This window comes from Coturnix japonica, chromosome 10 (genome assembly GCF_001577835.2).
Source record: "Coturnix japonica isolate 7356 chromosome 10, Coturnix japonica 2.1, whole genome shotgun sequence".
NCBI classification, from domain to species: Eukaryota; Metazoa; Chordata; class Aves; order Galliformes; family Phasianidae; genus Coturnix; species Coturnix japonica.
In genome coordinates this window covers 6,397,892-6,423,297 of record NC_029525.1, presented here as the reverse complement: position 1 = coordinate 6,423,297, position 25,406 = coordinate 6,397,892, and the positions used below count along the sequence as shown (strand labels likewise).

Sequence of the window (25,406 nt, the reverse complement as noted above, 5' to 3'; positions counted from 1 at the left end):
TGAGACCCTCAAAGAGTGTTGTATAAGGACATCTGTAGGCTTTTACTAGTCACATTTTTTAATACCAAAGCAGGAAAATCAAAGAGTTGTTTACCAACATATTAGAACTCTGCTGGCCAGTGTCCTTACAGTTCATTGAAGGTGGAGTGGTATTTAGGCATTGAGTTGTGTCTCTGGGTTTCTAGAAGCTGGAACGGTTGGGCTGTGTAACAGGAAGCTTCCAGAATACTCAGACTGTTTCTTACTTGTATTCTCAAGATCTTTGGAGGAATCAATTTTAGAACCATTTAAAATGTGTTGAGTAAGGAGCTCTTTCTTTTAAACTCTCTGACGTACCACTTTGATATAAGCATGTGGCTGATTCATTTTTTAGTTTGAATGGAAAGTAGCTTTGCTTGGAGGTAAATGCAGCTGCAGTACAAACTTGCTGTGACAAAGGTGCTTCAATATATAGAGATACTGCCACACTGCCTCCCTCCCTGATATGATTCTCTTCCCTCAGCCTCACCATTTCAGCAGTTGAGTACATAACTTCCTTGCGTTTCTTTTTTCTGACAATAGCTTTCAGAGAGGCACCCCAGCACACCTGCATAGTGTTAGTCTGAATAGCAGCCCTTGGTAGTCCTTGTTTGGTTGTGTTTTTTAGGACGTGCCTTTATTTTTGGGCTCAGGCCATGTCATTTCCCTCGAGGCTATTGAAGCAGTTTGGCTTTTTGCTGAAAGAGATTATCTTGAAAAGTAAAGCAGCGTGTTTACCCCTTTTCTCTTTTCCAGTGTCTCTGAAACGGGGATTGTTATATTCTTAGTCAATTGTAATAGAAGTCTTTTTAGGGTGTGGTTTGTTTTTCTTAGGTTGGTTATTGAACATGCATTCCCTTGGGAAAATGCTGCTTTAAATAAGTTCCTGTTTGTTTCAAAGCTGGAAATACGCCTTACGAAATCCAAAGAGGCAAAAAATTTAAGGATGCTGCCTTTTTATTTATAGGAGCAATCCAAACAGAACTCAGCAGTGTTAAGGAGAATAACCAGTCATTGATTATTCTTTAGTAATTGGATTCGTACTTGGCAGATGAGGTTCGGATTGAGAGTGATTGTGCTCTATGGAGAGTGTTGCAAACTGTGTAAGCGATTCCCCTCTGCACAGGGACTGCAGGCAGATAGGCAGGAGAGGCTTGGTGCTGGTAATACAAAGCCTTCCTGCTATCCTCAGAGGTATTTCTGTATTCCTTTCTTTATCAGATGCCCTTAGGAAAGGATCAGTCCTAATCAATATTGCTTCTCAATTGGTTCAGACAGGCAGAAAAATCAATAAGATGAAGCAATGACATCTATTTTTATTTTATTTGGGAAGAGTTGAGGACAATTATGAACACATTTTAAACAGATGCCTCATTTGATGGTGGAAATGGCAGAAGAGGGTTATGGGTTTCTGGGTGGTGCTTTTGGATCGGTTCGTTTGGCTTTTTTGGTTGGTTACAATTGTCGTTTGTTGTATTTCAGAGGAATAAAAACTCTTAACCACACACAGTCTAGGCTAGGAGACTTCTGAAGAATGGGTTGCATGGATTGGGATTTACTGGGTCTGTATACAGAATGCAGAGGTCACTCCCAACCTCTGCATCTCCAGTCTGTCGCTGGGCCTTGCTTCTGCTACATGAGAGAACTGTCACAGCACTTCTTCCACAGGGACTATGCAAGGAAACTTTCCTTAGGTTCTGGGAAATCCTGGGCTGGAGGTCATCTGACTTTTTGGTTAAACCCTGAGATAAATACCAAATTTACAGAATTAGTCTTTGTTTATTTTCTGACAGTGATGGTTTAGAAACAGCACTTTCCACAAAGTATTCTTTAGGTTTCCTATTTGGGCCATAATGTGGCAGGTGAGGAGAATGAGAAGCAGTGGTGTGTGCATGCGCTGCAGTGAGCTGCTGCAGCCTGGGGAGCAGCAGTGCTGAGCAGTTGCTGCCATTGTGGGGCCTGCAGCTGTGCTGCCTGCAGAGCCTGGCTGTGGCTCTGGGAGCATATGGGGTGGAGGAGGAAAGAAAACAAGAATTGGGAACTGTGGGGCTGAAAGGAGGAAACTTAACTAGGTGACAGCTCAGGCTGGTTTTGGTGTAAATGTTAATCCAGTCAGTGGTTTTTATCTTGCATCATCTGATGATTGAAACGTTAGCACGGTTTGAATGTAGGCAGACATGATTGTTATCCTGCCAACCAGCAGCCATATGTTTTTCTTCTCCTATGAATGAGGGCTGGACTGCATAATGACCTAGAATGAAGAAATGAATATCAGATAAAATTATCAATTATCTTTATAATGTATAATACATGAGCTGTTATTTGGAAAACTAAGCAAGGTATTATGATTTCTGTTTACAGTTCAACTGTGGATTGATTCTTTCAGGCCCTTTAAAGAAGTGATTCTGTTGTTTGGAGCCGTACAGCCAAACTTTCTCTACCTTTCTGAATTATGCTATTGGATATTTTCTGAACTCAAAGGCCTTCACTGAAAACCCAGTAAATGCCTACAAATATTAAGTGTACTATATGCATTTAATAATTGGTTAGCATAATGTATTAACAGCTTAATTGTTACAGAGCTTAATTTTTTCTTCTCTGTATGTCTTGCAGACTAGTCTGCTCCGGTCAGATATGGGACTTGGAAGTCCAGGTCAGCTGTCATCCTCGGGGAAACCTGGAACAGCCTACTACCCATTTTCTGGCACAAATCAGCGCCGAAGACCACTTCATGACTCGTCAGCTCTTGGTGAGAAATACAGACAGTTTTTAAACTTCCATTCGTGACACGTTTCTGCAGGCTTGATTTTTTTGACAGCTCATCTTGTATACTGGAGATTGCTGTATACCGAGCACTCTAAATTACAATGAAATGCTGTAAGAGAGAGAGCAGAATTATTAAAAACTTCTTTGAGGTGCTTGTTTGAATTTGACACTGCTGGTGTTGCTTATAAACCAAACAAGAAACTCCAATACAACCCTTAATTGCAAAAGCAATAATGACAGATGGATAGGAGTTGATGACCAGCTGAGTGCCCTTAACCCATGCCATCATTAACTCCTGGAAATGCCTGACCTTGAGGTCATTACCATTATTTAGTAGCGGAAAGACACAAAAGGGAAACAATTATCCTTTTATATGCTAAAAGTAACTTTATTCAGGGTAATACATAGTTCATTGTAATTGGTTCAACATGCCTTTAAAGTTGTTAGCAATTGGAGACTTGTAGTTTATCCTCAAAGTTAAGCTACTTTGCAAAACAGGCAGGAAAGAACCTGCTTAGAAATAGTTATAATACTGTAAGAGCATTTACATTCTAGAGATACTTGCTGATAAATAGAACTTTTCTTCTCAGTCGTAGCTGCTGGTAATATTTCATAGCTTGGAGGACTTTCTGTTGAATTAGAGAACCAAGAACGAGCCAGCTGATATATCATTTTTGCTACAGGAACAACCCAAATAGCTGAGTATGCAAGTTAAAAAACAAAATGAAACTCATCCCTGTAACCTGATATTCTGGTTTGAAAGCTACCATATTTTCCATGTTAGCATTTTATGTCATTGATTGCTCTAGTTCTGTGTATTCTTTAGAATGCTCCTTGTAGCACATAAACTCACTCTTTCTTTCTGGAACAATATAACTTAAAACATACTTTACCCAAAATAACATTTCATCAAATTCAAATTATTTCTTAGAATAACTTGAGTATTATCTAAAAGCTGTGAACTCTTGAGCACTAAAATAGTGCTAAACATGCATCAAATTGTTGTTTGTTTTTAAACCTTTAGTTATAAAAATGTGACTTTGGAACTTGGCCTATGCCTACATATAGGTGCTTTTTCATACAGCTTATTTAACCTGTTGTCAATACAGCCATCATTTAATCTGGGGTTTCCTTTCTTCACAAATATTTTTGGAAGTATTCATTCTCCTTAGTATATGCAGACCAACTGCAGACATTCTTCAGGTCTGTTACAGTAGAACTATCTAAGGAAGTTTCGGTGAAAATATGTTGTTTGCTGGCTTCTTTCCATAGAAAAGGCTTGTGTTATTGTTATTTATTCCCTTTGTTCAGCGAAAAATGAATGAAATAGTAACTTGCTGTGGTTGTGGGTCGCAGGGTGCCAGAGACATTAACATGAGCAGAAAGGTTGAGGGGGTGTATGAAACCATAACTGAGGGACAATCCTACTCCAGATTGTCAGATTTCTATTATATACTTGAATCTGTAGTTTAGTCAGATTATTGTTCAAGCCGCATTGAATTTAAGCTCCAGATTAAATGAAACATAATGAAGGTGTAATGTTTTCAAGGTAGTACTCCTGTTCACTTTTTCTTGTTGAATGGGGAGCTCAAGGACTATAAATCTTTTCAGACTATGGTGGCCTAATGTTCCTCTTTCTGTTATGGCTAAATCTGCCCACCTGGAACCTGGGACATGGGAAGGTGGATCACGTAAATTTATGAAAGTGCATTTTTAAAATCCCAGGAAAAAAAACAATGTATCTCAGATCTTCTCTGGTGACTTGAGAATGTACGTGTCAAATAGCTGGTTTGGGGTTGTTTTTTTTAATGGATTAGTTAAAGAGTATGCAACTGCTGTCTAAGAATTTAAAGCAAACCTGAATTATGGCCTATGTAGGGTTTTCAACAAACGCTCTTTAAATTTGCTCCTTTAAGTTCATTGATATCAACCAGTGTTCCCTTCTAGGTCACACTCTGTGCAGTGTAAATAACCTCTTGCAAAAGGCTCTTCCCTTCAGACATCTCATACGGAATGATCAGAGTAAATCTATCCATCAAGTATCTTTACCTGCAGTTTTGTGCATTTATTACACATGGGAATGAGTAATTTTTTTTTTATTTGTCATATCTTATGCTAAAATTGTAATAATGCTCTTCTAATAAAAACAAATAGAAATTCTATATTTTAATTGAAGACTCTGGGTCAGCTGTAGAAATTGTAACATTCATTTTCAGAACATCTGTTAACTTGTAAATTGCGTGTATGCTATTCAGATTAATGCTGTTAGCAGATGACTAAACTGGTTCAGATTGCAGAGTTAGGTAGTGAAATCACTGGCTACTTTTGTTTTGTGAATTATTACTGATAGAAAGAGGCAGGTAGATTTCCAACTTCACTGTTAGGTGAAAATTTGAGCTATATTTGTTGCTTAAGAAAAGTGATTATGTCATTAGATTTGCTAATATTTGCCACCTCAGTACATTCTTAATGCTATAGAAATTTGTGTCATTTTCTATATGTCTTTATTAAGAAAAGAAAGGGAGAGAATGTGTGTTGATCAGTCCGCCTCTCTTATTACACATCTCACAGTGTTACTTTTCATCAAGAGTACAGTGGCATCATCATACCCTGCATACCCTGGTGTTCTTAGGGGTTACTGCTCTCCTTATGGGAAGAATCGCAATTATTTATCAAAGTGTTATCTTGGAAAAGAACATGTGTATGTAACGTATTTAAGTACCTCTCTTATTGATGGCAAATTTCATTTGCACAAAATAATTTTTAAAAAGCTCCAGAGTTATAAAAAGAAATAAGAATTGCACTTTGAAAAGAAAGGAACTGTGTCTGGTTATTCTCCATCCGTGGTGTAAAGATTGATGAAATGTGTTGTTTCTCTGTACAGATCCTCTACAGACAAAGAAAGTAAGAAAGGTGCCCCCTGGTTTGCCTTCTTCTGTAAGTACCAGTTGTCTTACTTAAAGTGGGCTGAAACTGGGTGCTGTGTAGCTGACGTGCAGATTACCTAAGTTATCGTTAGGAAGGCTATCCACCGGACATGAACAGCTATGCTGGGCAATTGGGAGTGGTTTTTGAGGACTAAATACACATTTGATGTGTAATTTTTAGATTTCATAGCAGTGATTTGTAGCTTGCTCATATGCTTCTACCCACTTGTCCCTGTCATTTGAATTCCTCTCTTGGGAAGAGAGCTGGGCCAGGAGCTGTCAAAGAAGATCTCCTGTACAGGTCTTTTGATGTTTAATTAGTCATTATGTTGCTGAACAGGAGGACAGACAGAGATTAATAGCTGAGAATCTTAGAAATTTACATTTGTAATAATCCCAGTGGAGCTGAAGACATTAAGATTCGGAGGACATGTACAGCTCAGCTTGCCTCGGTAGGACTGAGGTTATTAATATGCATAAATCACCGAGTCAGATGTTCATTGTGAAGCCCTGGTGGATTTTAAAGCCTTCATTAAGCCTTTCCTAACTTCAGCCCAGCATCAGGAAAGCTTTCAAGCAACTAGTTTGTTGATCCCTCTTTGCTTGAAAATTTATCCTTCGAGAATAAAGGGCTTTGATGAAAAAGGTTGGAAGGGTTTTGGTGGAAAAATCATTAATGGCTGTGATAATCTAATGCTATAGGGGTGTTCTGCGGTATTAAATATGCTTTATTCTTAAAAGGAAGAAAATTTGTTTATAAATGAATCTGCATTTAAAGATCCACGTGAAGTGAAAAATCCCCAGTGAAGTGAAGGACAGAATTATTTTTCTTTCTGCTCAGAACAAACAGGAGGGGAGGGGGAAGCGCCCGCTGCCTTGCGGGGTACATCTCTTTGTTGTGTAAATGCGTGTTGGGCTTTTATTTGGCAGTACTTAACACATGGGCGCAGGTGCACTCGGATGAGTCATAACTCAAAGCCGGATAGGCTGAATAGCACATACTGCACAGGCAACAGTAATATAGCGGGAGCAAAATGAGGCCGATCTTTGTATTTTGTATGAAGTCTGAAGTACGGATGGTGTCTTCCAGTCCTCGCGTCTCCCCCGTTCTCTCCTCCCTCTCTTCCCGTTCTCCCTCCCCCGGCTCACGGTGATAGTACCGAAACCTGGATCTGAAATCCTATTTTAACTGTACTTGCAGATGGGTCCGCAATAGCGGGGGTAGCCTGGGGCAGCTGTGCTCTGAACCTGCAGCCTACCTGGAAGCCAGGATTGCAGCTGCAGGCACTCTTAAAAGCTTTTGCTTGCATAAGCACTTGGGCCCCACTAGAGGCTGAATAGCTGCTTGATAAACAAAATGAACACAATGCCTCAAATCGTTATTCCCGAGGCCAGGAATATTCTTTTGCTTCCTTTTTTTCATTATTATTTTTTTCCCTTTTTTTTTTTCTTTTTTTTTTTCCCTCCACTAACCCCAGCCCTTCAACAACAGCTAAAAATAGCCGGGCAATTTACATGTTAACAGTTGTGTGTTGTGGGGTGGCTTTACAGTCTAGCAAATGATTTCTGCTAGATTAACAAAAATATATTTGAAATGTCAGAGGAGCTAAAACACATAGCAGTGCGCTTTGCTGGTAATTTATTACTGTAATTCTCAGAAAGTAATAAAACTTGCATTCTTTGTTTAATATTTAGTAGCATTAGCCAGGTAGAGAGATGGCTTTAGTGAATGAAAAATTCCCCTCATTTCTCTTACTAGGCGTTAAATTTAAGCAGCGGTATTTTTCAAACGTTTTTATTTTTCTTCTTAATGAGGACGACCAAATGCTGATTTGATTTTATTTATATTAACACGATGGCAATCTGAGCAGTGAGGTGCAGTTACTGTGAATAATCAAAGGTAGCCGTGCTGCATTTTTCAGGCACTGGTTTTGGGTATTTCAGTGTTTTCGGTGCTGAATGCGGCGCTGAACTAAGATGATGGATTACCAAAAGGAGTGTGATGAGATATTTCATTTAGCAGATGACACAGAACTAAATGTAACTGATGATCGTAGGAAATCTAAATTGAGTTACTAATTATGTGATTGTTGTCTGTTCTCATTTTAGCCACGCCTTTGTAAGAAGCCAGTGTATTGTGGCAGAGATGAAATTGTTTTAGCTAGAAGGTAGTGCTGAGAAGTTTAATTACAGCATGGAAAGTCACAGGAAACATAGTTCGTATTTAATGTTCAAAAAATGTAAGAATCTGGATTTTAACAAATTTTCATTTTCTTAGAGATACTTTTCTCCAGTGTTTTTGTGTTGTGCTACTATGACGATGGATATTGTAGTAATTTAATTACTTAGGTAATGCTTAGGTAATTGTTCATAATGATATTTTAAGAAATCATGGTTTCTGTAGATGTACTTTGTTTCTATTTCTTCAACATACGAGTGGCATTTTCTGAAATTACTTGCTTTGAGACTTGCCTTTCTTCATGCTTTCCAGTCAGGTCCTAAAGTGAAGACAGTTGTACAAAAGCAAGGATGAATCGTTGAGTTACTTCTGGGGATGCAACTTGGAGTCTGAGCTTTGACTGTGAAAACTAAGTACACCATGCAAATGTACTGCTAAATTCTGCTGTTGGCAAAGTGGTGATGAAGTCATTGCCCCCAAACATTTTCAGTGCTGACATGCAAATACCTAAATTAAACTATTAACTGGGGATCAGAGACTTTTGTGCCTTTTATACTCCAGGTACAGAGAAATTTTTAAAGTGTTCAGTGACAGGTTATCACAGAATGGCTTGGAAGGGACCTTAAAGGCCATCCAGTTCCAGCCCCTGCCATGGGCAGGGACTCCACCCACCAGATCAGCTGCCCCTTCCTTGTATCTAAACCTTCTCTCTTCCATTTTCTAATAGATATTTCTAAATTTAAGCTCACGATATTTTTCAGTAAAATCAGTATGATTTATAGCTTGATTATAGAGGTTCCTTCTATCAGTCACACTGTACTGTATGCACGTAGTCCGTGTGTGATAATACACTGCAAGAATTCTTTATCAAGTGTAGAGAGAGGAAACTTGGTTTGTGTGCACAGAATTACTTCCCACACACTTCAGTCTTTTTTTTAACATGCTGGAATGAGCTTGGGAAGTGTATTTTAAGAGCTGTGTTATGAAGATACTAATGGTGGCTGAAGGTGCCAGAAGAAAAATAGATTTTGCTCCCTTCTGTGCTCCTCCTACCTCTGTTCCTCCCCAAAGCCAAAAGGGGAGTTTTTGAAACAGGTGGAAGTGATTCACTTCTGTTTACCTGAAACCCAATTTTTGAGATTTTAAATGCTGGAATTGTATTAAAAATAATTCAATACATAGTAGAGCTTCTAAAGAGAATTATCTGCACTACTAATAAGTTGAGCACACGTTGAGGTAGCCTGGTGTAAAGCAGCCTCCTTAGAGCAGATTTTACCAAGTCTTTGGCTCTTTTCTGAAACATGCATCTGAATGAAACCCTCGGAGCAGCCTGTGTAGATACATGTCTGAATAGATCCATGTCTGAACTGACGGTGCTGTGTTTATCTGACTCGTTCCCACAAAGTGCTGTGGTGCCAAAATGTAAGAAGTAGCATTTAGAGTTGCTTTGGATTTGTTCTGAATTGCCTTGTGCAGACGAGTGACACATTCAGCTGTCATTCATGTCTCCAGTATTTAAAGCTCACAAAGACGTCAGTAAATCTGACCCCTGCCTCTGATGCTTTGCAGTGTTTTATAAGGCATTTTTCAGTAACAAAAGTGAGCAAACGAACCCCTATGGATAAAGCAACGCAGAGCGTGTGGCTTCTTCGTGATTCAGTCTTTCTTCTGCCTTCTGCTTATTCTTTCACCATCTGAGTCAAAGGATAATGTTTTTAGGAAGGGGACTTGAAATTGATCTGATCACAGATTATAGCATCCCATCCGCTCTTTGCTGTGCACATAAAGTCAGAGGCAATTAGCTGTCATTAAACAAGCCATTGCAAGGTCTTGCTGTGAGAGTTCAGATGGTTTGTGCTGATGCTTACGTAACCCTCTCTTAGCAGCAGTTTTTGGCTGCAATCAGATCCTGTTTCCAGGCTAACTATCCTGCTGTCTGACTGTGGTGGATTATTTGAGGTTGCTTTATTGAGAAACCTTCTTTGAAAATTCGAGGTATGCATGTATATAAGTGTGCAGGTATTCCTCTGTTGTATTTGGATGTACTTGTAGATTTTTTTTACATTTTCACAACACATCAAAATGAGCATATTAGATACTTGTAAGTTAGAGCACGCATCCACATGGAAGAATCGAACCAGTGCAGTGTTGTGAAGCTGCTTTCTGAGAAAGTAGCCTGCCTGAATTGCAGCTCATATTGTTACGTGGAGGAGCTGCATGGAGCCATTCAACTCCTGCTTGACCTGGAAGGTGTTTTCATTACCATAAATTAGTGCGGTGTTTTATCACAACGGGTAAGGGCTAAAGGACCTTTGAACACTGTTCCTTCCCGTCTTTGGCACCTGCTTGTTGGGATGTGAGGATATGTGAAGAAAGTTGCAGCGTTTTGGAGATGTATGTGTGATTTAATAGTGCCAACATCCAGGGCTGCTGGTGATGGTTTGCCCTCTGCATTTCCATAGGGCCACATAAAGGCAGTGACATCGTTAGGGTTTGATAGCTCAGTTCCATTTGCAGAAAAGCCTAATTTTTCCAAGGAGCAGGCCGAAATAGGAAAGAAAGGGAGAGCAGTGCGGAGTGATAGAGGCCGTGGCCTACCCGCGTTTTGACGGGCCGCGGTTCCGGAGCGGGCCGGCAGGGGGCGCCCTGCGTCGCGCCTCCGCCTCAAGAGCGCGGCGTGGCCGGCAGCGGGGCGGGGGGGGGGTGAGCTGCGGCTGTGGGGCGGCCCGGCCGTGTGTCCATGTGTCCGTGTGTCCGTGTGCAGGCGGCTTCCCAGCAGAGCGATGAATCCCATCAGTGTTAAGGTATTACCCGTCGTGTGTTCCAAACGAGTTTTTAAACCTCTTCAAATACATTTCACCCGCGTTCGGTTCTGAGGAATGCGATATATGGCTCCTTTTCCTCGTTCTTTCCACTCTGGTAAAGTATTTGTATTAAAAAATCTGAACGTCTGAAATTCGATATTATGTGGAGAAATCCTCAGAGGAGCTTTGTAACTGTAAATTTCATTAAAACCTTCGGTTTTTTTTTTACCTTACCCTGTGGTAACGGAAAGGCATTTTGTTAAAAGCAACAAAGAAACTAAAAAAAACCTTGTAGCTTTGCTATGGGCTATTAATAGATAAGGCGTAATAGCAATTACGTTCGTGTTTGCTACTTGTTTTCCGTCTCTTCCAAATGGGAAGTTGCTGGAAGTGGATTTAAACGTGTGTGTCCCTTAGCAGGCAGCAGCTCCTCGGAGCTGGCCTTTCTGCTGCCATTGCCTCCTTGCAGTGCAGCGTCACTTGGACTCTCCTCTGTCGCAGGTTCCAGTGTTCCTGGAACTGATAACAACTTTATCGCTTCTGGAACTTCTGCTCCATCTTCAAATATGGTTGAAACTGATAATGACTTCCAGCCTTGCACAGGGTGGGGACGAGGGGAGCCTCGTAGAGTGGCTGTCACAGCCCCATTTCCAAAGATAGCAAGTGAGCCCAGCCCCAGAGAAAACAGCCAGAAATGAGGAGCAGAATGGGTTTGTCCCATCAGTAGCGGGTTTGGGGTTATATCAAGTTACCATTTTTCAGAAGGATTGACCTTAGAGCTGGACATAAGTAATTGTGAGCATTTCTGCTGGTTGTTGTGTTTGAACACACCCACTTAAAATAATAGAACTGCGAGTAAAAGGCAGTAGCTTTTTAAAAGTATAGCAGTGCTTTGGTCTTGTTAGGGATCGTGTTTGACCAGAGGGTGGCTCTTGTCCATTGAGATGCTTAGAAAATTATCTTTGCTGTGAATTATGGCCGTTTTGTTATTTCTTTATGAATTTGGATGGTGAGTTACGTATCCTTATTGTGTATTTGCTTGTGGCTCTGAATAAAAATGTACTGCAAGCAATAGGCTGCTTTTCGGAAGGACATACAGTTCATTCACAACTGAACTTACTGTTAAAACACTCTTTAAAAGTATTCTTATACAGGTAGCTTGGTTTATTATCAGATCAGCGTTCTGGTTAGCAACAGCTTTCGTTATCTCTATATACTTTAGGTAACGGGCAGCTTATTGTTTTTGACACACAGTACAGGGTCGTGAGTGGAAACAATTCAGGCTACAAAGTGCATGTCAGTTCAGTGCTCCTCTGCTGACGGCATGTCTGTCTGAAATCAAGTTTAAAACATTGGCCCTGTCTCCAGCTGACTTGTTTTGTCAGGCTGAGTCATAAGATTAACCCCTGACTTGTCACCAAGGAGCACTGGGTAAACAACTGCCTTGAGTACAGTATCACTGATCCAGCTCTGATTCATTGCGCTGCAACATGATTCTCTTAAGAAAACAAATTTCAGAGCAGCTGTCGCTTAGCTTAAACGGGGATTAAAAAAATGGCAGCCACAAAACATTAACTTACCAATGCAGAGTTATTGGTAACAGTGTCGCTGCTTTGTGGTCGGCTTTTCACATTATTCCGTTTTCAGTCTATTTTTCATCTATTGTCGTGTAAGTAAACATCTGTGGGTTAAAGTTTGATATGCTTGATGGAATTATGATTTGATCCCGTTAAGTGAATCAGCATAACAAAAGTACCGTGAGAAATAATAGCGTAGTAGATGTAGAGCAAGCACAGCGATGAATTTCAAGTGTTGTGCTTTACGATTCCATTGGCATCGGTGTAGCCAAGGGTGGGATCAGTGCCTCCCTGTTGGGTGAAATGGAATGAGGGTGTTTGATCTGTGGGGGAGTTATGCCAGGATCCAGTCTGCTTCTTGGGTCGCTGTGGAGGTAGCACTCATTGAATGAGTCTGTCTGCAAACTGGCAGCATTTGATGTGGCAGTGGTCTACTTTACTGGTTCTGCTGTTGTTTTTGCCTTACCCGTGTGCTGGTGGACAGTGCCAGTAATATCCTTGTACAGATAAATGTTAATAACGTTGGTAAATGTTACCAGTTAATATTAGGTGGGTATTTCTCATCACAGTTGCTGTATACGGCTGCAGGACTGTGGTAATGTGAAGAACACACATCCACGCCCCAGTGCTACGCTGGAAAGTGAGCTTTGCCACTGTAGGTTTTAACATCTACCCAGTTATTTTTAGTGCAAGTGCATCGTGTTTAGCATTGAAGGGGGGACTCTGTGGTGTGCTTCATCTCGAACACAACTGCTCTGAAAATGGAGCGTGTATGTGTGGAGGTATGGGAGCAATTTCAGAGAGGTTGAGGACAGCCTTTACTTCAAAGAACTGAATCTAAAAGTAAAGTTTGTGCTTGATTTATTTTAGAGAGGAAGGCGGGGGGGGGGGGAGGCTTTCTTTTCCAGCCCCCAAACACTGAAAGCACAATTTATGTCAGCTTGAATGATTGAAATGCGGTGTGCTGTGAGAAGTAGCACACACCAAGATCTGAGGATCTTTTAGCGTATCTCATCTGTAGAGCCCCGAACGATAGTGAGAAGATTTAAGGAATGGCGTTGTGAGTTGCAAATCAAAGCTGCTTACGGCTTCTCTGGGGGCCGGAGTTGAGTCCTTGTGGTCCCTGGGGGGAAGAAGGGAAGCTGCGAGTCACTCTGCAGGGCTGGCGCTTAATAGTCTGAAGTAGCGCGATGTTCCTTTTTGCAGCTGCTGCTGCGCCCTTTGTGCAGGGGAGCCGTGGCAGAGGGGAGCCGTGGCGGCGCTGGCCTGGCTGCAGGGAGAGCTGGTTGTGGGTGTAGAATTGCGGGGAAAATGTGAGAGTGCTTGAGCAGATGTGAGCTGCGGGATGTGTGCGCCGAGCACAGCTGTGTCACAACTGCTTGGGAGAGTTCGATGAAGAGGGGGTTCAGCCTGAAGTGTGGTTATTTCTTTGTCAGGATGCGTGCTCTGTGCGTTCACAGGCACGGTGGTTATGACCTGAGATAAGGGCCGTACAGCAGACCTAAGGCTTTTATCTGCCCTAGTATTGCTGTGCAGCCCGTCTGTCCCCACGCAGATCCCCATAGCTCAGAGCCATGACACACACACGGTGCTGGGCTGAACGAGGCTGGTCGTGCGGCCTTCGTCCCTCGTGCAGTGCCGTGCTGGGCTCTGCCTGCTTTCTCTGTCCGAGGTGTTTTCCTGCTTCTGTGGGGCGGTGAGGTGATGCTGTGCCTTCATGGGGCTGTGAGGTGATGCTGTGCCCTCGTGGGGCTGTGAGGTGATGCTGTGCCTTCGTGGGGCTGTGAGGAGGCGATGCTGTGCCTTCATGGGGCTGTGAGGAGGCAATGCTGTGCCTTCATGGGGCTGTGAGGAGGCAATGCTGTGCCTTCATGGGGCTGTGAGGAGGCGATGCTGTGCCTTCATGGGGCTGTGAGGAGGCGATGCTGTGCCTTCTCCTGCTTCTGCCCAGCCCGCTGTTAATTAGTGCCGCTGCTGAGTGAGGAAAACAAAAGCAGAGCGAACTGGCACGGATCCTGTGTGAATGCTGAGGGCTGTGGGGGCTGGAAGCTGCAGCCTGTCTGAAGCATTGTGTAACTCACAGTTCTGTACACATGCCAAAGTTTTTTTGTTCGTTTTTTTTTTTTTTTCCCCTTCTCTTTCCTACGTGGACACGGAGTTTTTATTTTTTCATGCAGGAATGTGTTATGCAATATAAAGCCGAGCGCGGGGTCACGTTTTCATTGCGCCATACGCGGTGTGTAAGGTAGAGCGGGTGAGCTGGTGAACAGCCGTGGGTGCATGTGGTTGCATCCCATCCCATCCCATCCCATCCTATCCCATCCCATCCCATCCCATCCCATCCCATCCCATCCCATCCTCGTGCTCCGCTTTGTGCTCGTCCCTTTGTTTGAGGCGTTGTGGCCCGGCGCCTCGTGCTGAACTTGGAGGCAACTTGTGTTGGCCGCAGCTGCGCCGCTTCTCTCGGAGCGGAAAGCAGCTCCCGCGCGTCCGTCCCGCTTCGTGCCCGCGGCTGACGTGGCCGCGCGCCCCGTGCTCTCGGCGCTTCCTCCCCCACCCCCTCACATCCCCCCCTTCACACTCTCCCCCCCATTCCCGGCCTCCTTCCTTCGGGCCGGCCCGCCGAAGCCCCGCGCCGGCCGCCCCCGCCCCCGCTGGTTCCGCCCTGCTTTGCATAGCGCCCTGTGAGCGGCGCGGGGCGCGCGGCGGCGCGGAGACGCGCGCGGGCGGCGCGGCGGGCGGATGTGGCGGCGGGAGGCGGCGCAGTGGGGCTGCAGCCCGGCGCCTCGCCATGTACTGCGCCTACCCCGTGCCGGGCGTGGGCAGCAGCTCCCTCATGTACTACTATAACGGCAAGACGGTAAGGGGCCGCCTTTGTTCCCCGCGGCGGGTGGCGCGAGGCTTCGTGGAGCCCCGCGCTGCCCGGGGGCAACCTGTTGGGTTGGGGGGGGCCGCGGTGTCCGAGCGGGGCTGTGCGCCGTGTAGGGCCGGCTCGAAATGCCGTGTGAGCGGCGGGAGGGGACGGCACCACACGGCCGAGGGCTGGAGCTGTGTCTGTCCGGGCCGGGGCCGTTCGGAGCGGGACGGGACGAGGCGGGGGGACGGTTCGGAGCGCGGCGCAGTGTGTGTGACTCACAGCGGGCTGTTCGCTGGGTTAGGGGCCGCGATCGGTACCGCTCCGAATAGTGCGCGGGGACACGCCGGTATCGATCTCTATTGAGAAAGTGGCGTCTCGGCTCCGTTCGGCTGAGCTCCGTCCGCACCAGCCAACTTTGTTCGAGGCCCCGCGCGGCTCTGGGAGGCGGCGGCTGCCCGGGCTCAGCGGGGCCGCCCCGCTCCCGCCTCGTGTCCCGCTGCCAGCTGCACGCCCGATCCGCTGCGGCTCTTTCATGTCTGCGGCGATCCGTTTGAAGTTTTATGTGCAGATATATAGAAGGCTTAAGTAAAATTAACTGTACGGTACCCCTGGAGCAAAGGGAATATAACTCGCATGGAGTTTCGATTTTGTTCTTTGGAGAACGCAGATCGCTCTATTACAACGTTTCTCTTTGTTCTTGTAGCAGGAAGAAAGGCTTTGATCTTATTAAGTATTTCCAGGCGTAGAGTGGATGGAAGCGCCGGTACTGTAGGGAGGGGAGCGTGGCTGGAAAATTGATAGCATGTGCCTGGTGCGGGTCAGGGGTGACCTTTATGAGCTGGAGGAGTTAGTAAATAGATGACAAATCATATGATGGTCCTATATCATGTTGGCCACAGTAGTTTTAATTTAATTTTTAATTATTTTTTTTTTTAAGTGCGTTCTCTCCCAGGAATTCTGCAAGTTGGGATAAATTATTAATTTAAATACCCAGGTGGTGGATACGTGAAGTTGGGCGGTGATTTCTGTGCTGGGCTCTTTAAGCACACATCTTAGTACATCTGCCAAGCGCTGAGGTTGAACTTTCTCTAATGAGAAAACAACACGTATCCCGATTTTTACATCTTCCTGCTCTTGGCTGCATTGTTCGGTTAGTTAAGAGCTGATACACCTTGTGTGAGGTCGAGGTGATGTGAATCACAGGGTTTGGGCTCCTGACGCTCCTCGGTGCTGCCGATGTCTGTACGGTCTGATTTACTCTCCGGCAGCGCACGGAGGCAGCGCTGCGTTTCAGGCTCTTGTTGGACGTTTTGTTCTTTCAGAACTTCTTAGTTTCTAATCCAGAAGGCCGGAGCTAAAAAATAACGACCTCAGCACCACAATAGGTGCTTGTGTGTGTGCGACACTTAAATTGCACTTTTTTACATTCTTCTGTTTTAGAAACTTTTTTTATTTTAACCTATTAGAAAAGGTCGAGGTTTTGTAACTTCTGTGTGTTCGAGGAGGGAAATGTGAAAATAAAAAGTGGTGTTGTCATAGAAATCCCTTGCGAAGGAGTGAAGTTTTACCATTATCTGTAATAGGTTTAATTAAAAACACATTTTGAGAATCCCCATCAGGTTAAGTATTAAAAAGATCTCGATCCCTCTCATAAAGGACAATAAAGCGCTTGCACTGAACTAGAACATTCAGCCTTGATTGTTGGGTTTCTCCCCTCCCCCCCAGTCCTTCACCTGTTGATAAATGGGCACTATTCTTATTTATTAAAAGGTGACACCATTTCATGGTGTGTTTTTTAACAAACTGCGAAAATTATGATTACAAAACGCATTTATCTTCACTTTCGTTTTGTTTTTCCTCCCACTTTGATATTTACCAAAGCCGTGCTAGGGGCCGAAAAAGCAAAATAATATGTACATAAATATTAAATAATAATAATAATAATAATCCAGCCTCAATTAAAAAAACAAACTGGGAAACTGTTGAAGGGGAAATAATAGCATGAATTTCAACGATGCTGCATGTGAAGGGCAGAGCATTTTTTAACTAGTGAATAAGGGAGCTGCTTCATTCGCCAGGATTTTTGTTTGAATTTTATGAAATGGTATCAAAATAGTAATGGTGTAAGTTTTACATCTTATGTGCTCATTACGAATAAAATAAAGGCTGAACTGAGCTTTCCCCTTGTTTTGCTTCACCTTCAAGCTGACAAATGTTTTTTTGTGATAGTGATTTTACAGCGATCTGGTGATCCTGCTGTTAAATACTAGAAAATAAATTGCAACAATGCCAATTATCACCAAAATAAATCACTTTGAGATACAGCATTACCCAGGGCTGCTATTTCATGTACAAATATGTTTGTGAATGTTACGTGTTGTGTTTTTCACATCGTATGGTTAATATGTTGTACCCATTTGTGTGTTTTATCTTTGGATAAACATTCGTTTCTGCTCAGTGTAAGCTGAGAGTCCAGCGAGCCCTTTACTAAGATGGAGTTACTGCATCTTTCACCATAAATTTCCACGGTACCTATTAAGAACATAGAGAAAAATAACAAGGTATGGCTTTGGAAAATAGGTGGTGCTTGGTGATTCTGTTTCGTGTAAGTGAGCCCGTGTTGAGATGTTTAGAGAAGATGCGGTTTTCCTGAGAGTTTTGAGAGTAAAAGGCTGTGTATAAACATGTCCGTGTGTATACATACAGAGCCAGGCATGTGTATATATGACTCAGTACACCCAGGTGTGAGCGTATGTGTGCGTGCACGCTGGATACTTTCAGTGGGGATGCCTGTCTTGCAGCCATTGCTCTCAGAGTTACAGCCCAGCTAAAAATATTTAGTAATGGTGCCTGATGCTTAGGTGGCCCGACAGTGTGCCTTTCTTTAGCTGTTGTGCAGTAAATAATGTACCATGCCTTTTAACATCAGTGCCAAGTGTTTTCAGTTTGTAAATTTTTGAACGGCCAGGTGCTAGGACGAGTGCCTCGATTCCGCTTTTGTTAGCGCTGGGCCAGTCAGCTACGGGGAGAAAAGTACAATTAAATGTGTTCTGTACCATATGCCGCCTGCAGCAACTTAGACAAGGTCAAAGCTAACATTTGTAAGTCAGGATAAATAGAAGATCGTCTGGAAAATCTCTGGGGGTACGATGTGGACATTGAATAAAGAGAGGTAGGAAGTACTGGTCAGCTGGATTTCTTCTGTTTCTCACTGTTCTGCTCTTTTCCCCTCCCTAGGCCACCAAAATGTACCGCAGGTTCCAGCTCATCGGCCCTATAGAGTTTTCTGAGCTCCACTCCATGGGGTTAAACTGCCGATGTACTGAGCAGCGGTCCCCTGCCAGAAGGGTGTCTTGTCTGCAACACGCTTTATTGATGCCTTAAAACGAAGGTTATGTCCATTTCCTTGGGCAAATGAAAGCAGCTGGGGCTGGGATCAGGTGCTGTATGGGACAGATCTATATTTCTCAAAATGTGAGCACCAAAGAGTAATGCACACCCACTTGCTCGGAGGAATTGCTTTCATAATCACGTGCACATATTGCAGTCTGTTTGTAGAAATGCAGCAGGCTGTCGGAGGCGCAGAAATGAAGAGCACTATCGGGTTCAGGGGAAAGAAGATCACCAGATGCAAAAGATAGCGTTTTATCTCCGCTGCTCTATCTGTCTCTGTGGTCACTGGTGTGATGGGGATTCCTAGCACAGCTGTGATAGCTTCTTCCGACACGCAGAGAGCACATTAAGCAATGAGCAGATTCAGTTCAACATCACATAGATTTTTTGTTTGTTTGTTTGAAAATCTGATTTTAACTCGGGGATTTTGAATGCTTAGATGTGGGGTTTTGAATCCTTAGCTGTCTGCTGTATTTAGTAACAGCCTAGCTTGGCAAGGGTGGGGAAGAGATACTGGCTTTTTAAATATAATGAACAAGGGGTCTTCAAATATTACGTATATATATTTATTTCTGGGGCTGTTCCTGTTGCTTTGAGTTATTTTTCCTCCCCTTTCTAAAGCCAAAAGAACAAACTGAATTTGGGATTTATTGATGAGTTGACCTATCGCATTTTAACACGACTTGAAAATGGTTGCTGGCTGGGGGAGAAGGTAGGAAGTGTTTGTGTCATGGCACTGAGGTTCTGCGGCTCAAAAACACCCAAATAGGCACATATAGAACACCTAAACTGCATAAATGATTATTTAAGACAGAATTCAGTTTGGCTGCTTCAAGGAGTTTAGGTTTTATACCATCCTTAAAAATTTCTGGGCTTTGTAGGCAAGGCAGATGCTCTGCTCTGTTCGAGGATTGTTTTATTTTCATTCCGTGCGGTAAGAAGAGCTTTGGAAACATTCAGATTCTTACATCTGGTACTAGTAACAAAAAGTAGGGTTTAGGATGTGGTGTATGGATCTGTTTGTATATTAGAGCTCCTCTTCATTTTATCATCTCACTTAAATATCAACCAAACAAAAATGGACCTCCGTTTTTGGCAATTTCTGCCTTGCTGTAAAGCGGAGGTATTTACCCTCCTGTGTTCCTGAAGTTTTAGTACATGATTTTGTCAGAAACATAATAAACATGAAAACAAGTCTCCTTTTTCCCAGAGCTGCCTTTCAGCAGAATTAGCTTTTGCCACCAAAACCTGCAGATAGACGCTGTAAAATTTTGCCACATGTACAAATCATTCATCGGTGCACACTTGGTTAGTGCATGACTGATGCTGATGGAATGTAGCTGGGCTAGTTAGCGGAGCTTACAGGCTGCAGGGAAGGTTATCCGTTCTGCTGCATTCAAAACATTGCCCATCTCCAGCAGCTCATTAAATAATTGTCCCGGACTTTGAAAAATTGTTAATAACTGGAATTAAATGAGTAGCGTCATTTATAGTTTCATAAATAGTGTGCGTGATGGGGGACTCGGTTTGGAGATGGCACGAGCTCATCAGAAGTGAGCTCTGATTGCTTCGTTGCTGTTTTGTAATCTGCGTTTAGCATTAATATTAAACATTGATAAATATTTAAGAAATTGAAACAGATTAGGGGAGAATTGGCTGAGAGGAAGTGTGCCAAGAGGAAGATTCTAAGTGTTATATTTATTAAATGCATTTATAGAATGAGGCTTGGAAGTTTGGAAAACCCAGATCTCCAAACATTCGCATTATTGGCACTTCTCTGTAGAAGCACATCTCATAATCCTTTGATAGATGGATTAGGTTCGGGCTGAACTTTACGGCGGTGTTTGTTAAGTATGTTAATAACAATGGCGGATTTGAGAACAGGATGATGTGTGTGCTTGGCTCAGACCCGATGGATGCAGATAATGTCTTCCCAGCTCTGCACTCCGGAGGTCGGCTCCCCGCCCCCAAACCATCTTCGTCATCATCCTGCTGTTTGCATTGGAGAAATGCGGAGCAGTTTGGGGTGCGGAGGAGACAGAAGTGGGTGTTTGCTTTGATGTTCCTTGCAACTCATTTGTCCTGCTTCCCTCTGCTGGGGCCATCCGGCCCTCAGAAGCAGAGTGCACCGTTAGGATTAATGTGTGTTCTAGCAGAGCTCCAAAAAAAAAAAATCCTCCACTCGATCAGTCAGTCAAAAAACTCCTTCTGGCCTGTTTCTTGGAAGGGCATTTCCCATTCCTAATGGAGCGCTGTGCTCGCTGGCTGAGGCGCATCCTGTGCCTCTGGGTGAGGTGCTCTGAAGGGGTGCAGAGGTGGCTGCCCCGGGCACTGCTGGCAGGGTGACCTTCTGACTGCGTTCCTCATTGCAGTGGGAACGGCAGCCAGGAAAAACTGGTCTGATGCCTCCAGGATGTCGCTGTTATCAGTTCAGTCGCTAAAAGAGACCGTCGTATTCATAACGGCCTTGCTCAGCTGGGGCACGGGCTGCCTGCAGGCCTTGCTGGGCTGGGAGGGCGGCGAGCTGGCTGAGCTGATCCACCGCTTCCCGTTGTGGTTTTCATCATCGACTTCTTGATTGAAAACCTTTGTTGTTTCGCATCTGATGGACTTCAGGTTAATCTTAGCAAATCCTCCCCTTTTCTTTTAAATATTTTTGGAGTAACACAACATAAAAATTATGATTAGGTCATTAACCAGAAAAAAACCTGGCGCTCATCTGCAGGTGATCAGATGACATCAGAGGCCTGGTTTTAATTTGTGGGTAGTTCTGATTGTAACTAAAAGAGACTTGCTCCCTTTGTGGAATTGGCTGGCCGTTTCCCCACATCTGGAGTTAATGAAGTCTTTGAGACCACATCAGTTGTGTTTTGCCGCAAGAGCTCTTTGATCTGAAAAATCTAGACTGGCACAAGTGCAGCTTCATAACATCACAGCTATGTTTTTGCAAGCTAGAGTTAAGATACCAAAACAAGCAGAAACTACATCAAGTTACGTGTCTGTGCGAGGGCTTTCATGTAGCTGTGCGAGGGGGCCTCTCTTACATTGATGTAATTCGTGACATTTTTAGTATGTAAATGGCTTCTACTTACGTATCTGCAAGTGCTGCATTTGCAGGAGGCTTTCGGTTCGCTTTGCCTTTCGAGATAATTATTTTTTAGAAATGGTCAAACTGCGGAATGGTGAAATTATAATGCGAAGCTTGTATTTACAAATCTAATTGATAACATTACAGCTTAAAAGTGTCGTTCGTCATCGTAGATTATTTCACATTAATCAATGTACATCTTCGTGTCAGTGCTAAATGTCATAAAGCTTTGTTTCCCCTGCTGTCCTGTGACAGTGATAGATTGTCCATCAGCTCTAGCATATGCTGCGTTATTCTGTGCCGCGGAACTTGTAAATTAAGCCCAGTTTTGCCTAATATGTTTGTAGTCTTAGGACTGGGAGTATTTACAATTTGACAGAGTGACGTTTCTGTTAAAATATGTCAGAGGCATGGAATATACATGCATTCATCATATATAGTAAATACATATGTACTGTTACCGTTGCCTATAACATATTGTCATTCTGTCACTCAGCTTTGATGAGCATCCCTATTTTACACTTATTCGAGACCTAAAATTTGCAAGTAAAATATGGAACAAAAGCGCCTCGGAATGGCTTTCTTTCCTAAAATAGGGTTTTTTCCCCCCCTTTATTTTGTTGCAAAATTATAAAAACAAACACGCAGCTGAAAGCCGTAAGTTTTGCACTTGACTCCTTCTTGTCGGGTCTCCCGTTACCCAGCAGTTTCGTTGCGTGCTTTTGTCGGCGGATCAGCCCTTGCTTCGTGCTGGTGCCCGGTGCCGATGCCGTCATCCTGCAGCTTGATGAATTTCACCGAGGCTGTGTTGATGTGAGCCGGGTCGGAGCGGTACGGCGCTGTCTGCGGGCACATGCCCGGCCATTTGGCTGACGGCAGCAGGCCGGGGAGCTGGGAGGAGGGGTATTGGGATGCAAATGACGGTAGGGACTTACCCACTCGCTTTCTAAATACCCGTGTCAGAACATTCACCCTTCCAGAGAACAATAGTTCTCTTGTATCAGGCTTAGCTTTTTGTTGGCCGCCTTGTTTTTCCTATCCCTCCTCTTGATTGGTAAACAACCCGCCATAAAGGGGCTGGGGCTGAGATGTGAAAGTTGTAGGCACGCCCGGGGGCCTCTGTCTGCATAGAAATGGACAAAAATATCCACTTCTGAATTTTAGGGCAGAGTGCACCATCTTAAGTTGCATTATGTAGGTTTTTGAGGCTTTAAAATAATTCGCCATGTGTTTGTTTTATCTGAAGCGATGTGAATATACAAGTGAGGCGAACAATTTCAAAATAAAAATAGCTTTTTTCACTTAATAGCAAAAACAGGCTTTGTTTTCAGTGTTGCACTTTGATGTTCTTCACCGTGCTATTAGTTTTTTCAGTGTATGTTAGTCATGTTGTAGTATTCCGTGTGTTGATCAGAGACTGTTATTGAAGAAATAGCGCAGTTACATTATGGGCAGAGTTCTTAAAGACCCAGTATTGGCTTTCTTGTTTGGAATTAAATATATATTACACATATATGTGTGTATGTAAGTATATATATAATTATTTTTCCAGAGTCACTATAGTGAAGTCCTTCTAATTATTATGTTTATTTGGCTTCATACAATTTTTACCTTAAGGAAATTGTTTTTTTGCAAGTTGAGAATGGTCATTCCAGGTTGCTGTTACACTGACAAAAGCACATTGCTGCCTTTCTTTAATGCCAGCCCAGCATGAGGAGAAAAACACAACTTGTTGATGTAGCAGTTAGAAGATTATCCCACAAGACTTGCGCTACGTTTATTTTTGATAACTTCACAGAGGCGTGCAAGTTTCTGAATGGATGATAAAACGGTTGCATTGAAGTCCTTCCATTTGTCACTGGATGTTCTTTTTCATTCTGATTGTTGGGGTGCCAGCTAGTTAAGTATTCAAACAGGCATACAATTGTTTTAAAATAAAATTTGTTTGGGGCCCAGTTGTTTTATCTTGCTGCTTTTTTTTTCAGTCTTGAGCAACAAGTCTGTACGAGTTGTGCACTTAGAAAGCAAAATCAGCATTCAAGCTTTTATCAGGCCACCTGGCTGAGTTGGCACACCAGAAAGTGTGTTGTTGGGATCATTCTACTGTAGCTCCACTGTACTGTGGCAACTTGCTAAAAAGCAAATAAAACAAGGGCAACAAACGCTGCAGCTTGCTATACTGTTCTTTTTTTATTTGGTTTTCTGTGTCTGTATCTGTATGCTGTTCAGGCTTTCTTTATGCATGACTCCCAAACATTACTAACATGCTTTTATTACTGTCCAATATTTAGGTGTATGCACCATCTCCGAGTTCTGATGAATTCAGCAGAGAATCTCCAAGTTACCCGTCTCCTAAGCCACCGAGCAGTATGTTTGCTAGCACTTTCTTTATGCAAGGTTAGTGAAAAATACTTTTCTAACTGGGTGGATACAACTTGTTCCCCGTGCAGGAATTTGAAGTTAGTCATCATTATGTGGAACCAGTGGGCAAGCTTAAAGTGACATGTTGTTCTAGATCTTAAGGTTGTGCTGCATATACTTTTTAAACAGTTAGATGAAGGGAGCTGTCTGTTGATTTAAAGTTTTTCTCCTGACATTAATTGCTGACTGAAATTTAAGGGGATTATACACCAGGCCAGATGGACAGAATCCCTCATCCTTTGATTTGTAGGGGCTTCAGAGCAGCACACTGGAGTGATAGAGAAAAATGAGGTGAGGGCTTCTTGACTGTTCTGGAATTTGACTGTGCAATGTCAACTAACAGTCCAGATTCTTAAATGCTTGTATAGCCAGCATGCCAAAAATAAGGAGTTTTGAATAGAACAAAACGAGAGCAGAATTCATTTCCATGGCCTCACGTCATACAAGTAGTTCATGCTGCAGTCTGAGGTTTTGGAGCGTATTGAAAGCATAGCCTCTAAGTATGGGAATTTACAAAGCACTTCAGTTTGTACTACAGAAGGAAAGCTGAATTGATATGCTTGGGTTTAAGGCTTATGTAACATAGTTATTTCAGTTGCTTAAATTTACCATTATTAAATGTTTTCATATTTTTATGGTAGTAAGGTATTTTAGACTATAAATTGCTCATTGTAGATTAATAGACTTTTTTCTTTTTTACTATATGTTTATGATGAGTACTCCTTAGCCAAACTTCTTTCCCTTCCACTCCCTTTTTTTATTATTTCTGTAGTCTGGAATTTTTATCAACACTCTTGATATAAATCTGGCCTTGCTGAAGGTCTGTGTAATTAGCAGAAGTACTTGGTATTTTCTCAGCTGTGGTCGGATTGCATTTCAGCTCTACAGCCTCTTTTTTTTTTTCTTTAATAAATACAGCAGCAGCATGGTGACAGGAACACAGGAGACTCAGTGTAAATTGGGCACCGTTTCCTTGCTGTTGAGCAGCTGAACCATATATTCTTTTTAAATAAATCTGTAAAAGAAAGCAGAATTCAGTATTCTTCTTCATGAAATGTTCTTCTTTTTTTTTTTTTTTTCTTTATTATTAAATATACGTTACGTTGAAGATGGGACCCATAACTCTTCTGACCTCTGGAGTTCATCCAATGGCATGAGCCAGCCTGGCTACGGTGGAATGCTGGGAGGCTCCTCTTCCCACATGTCCCAGTCGGGCAGTTATGGCAGCCTGCACGCACACGACCGTTTGGTACGTTTCAGCATGGATTGATGTTGTGCCTGTGTATGGGGAATCTCTTTTACAGGTTTCTTGTTCGCTGCTCATGTATGCCAGTTAAAAACAACACATGTCAGAAATCACAAACTTACTGTGTCAA

At 43.1% G+C, this 25,406-nt stretch overlaps 1 protein-coding gene across 8 annotated transcripts in view; it reads left to right on the top strand.

Annotated features, from left to right (window-relative positions):
* TCF12 (transcription factor 12) overlaps positions 1-25,406 on the top strand; it is a 145,955-nt gene that overhangs the window by 93,355 nt on the left and 27,194 nt on the right. For 5 of the 8 annotated variants that reach the window (XM_015872425.2, XM_015872424.2, XM_015872421.2 and 2 more), the window contains exons 8-11: positions 2,632-2,767; positions 5,669-5,721; positions 23,901-24,006; positions 25,140-25,279. In XM_015872425.2, coding sequence (XP_015727911.1) covers positions 2,632-2,767; positions 5,669-5,721; positions 23,901-24,006; positions 25,140-25,279 — 435 coding nt within the window. Of the gene's footprint in view, positions 1-2,631; positions 2,768-5,668; positions 5,722-14,984; positions 15,132-23,900; positions 24,007-25,139; positions 25,280-25,406 lie in introns of those variants that run through there. The other 3 variants (XM_015872430.2, XM_015872428.2, XM_015872429.2) reach the window with 2 other exon arrangements.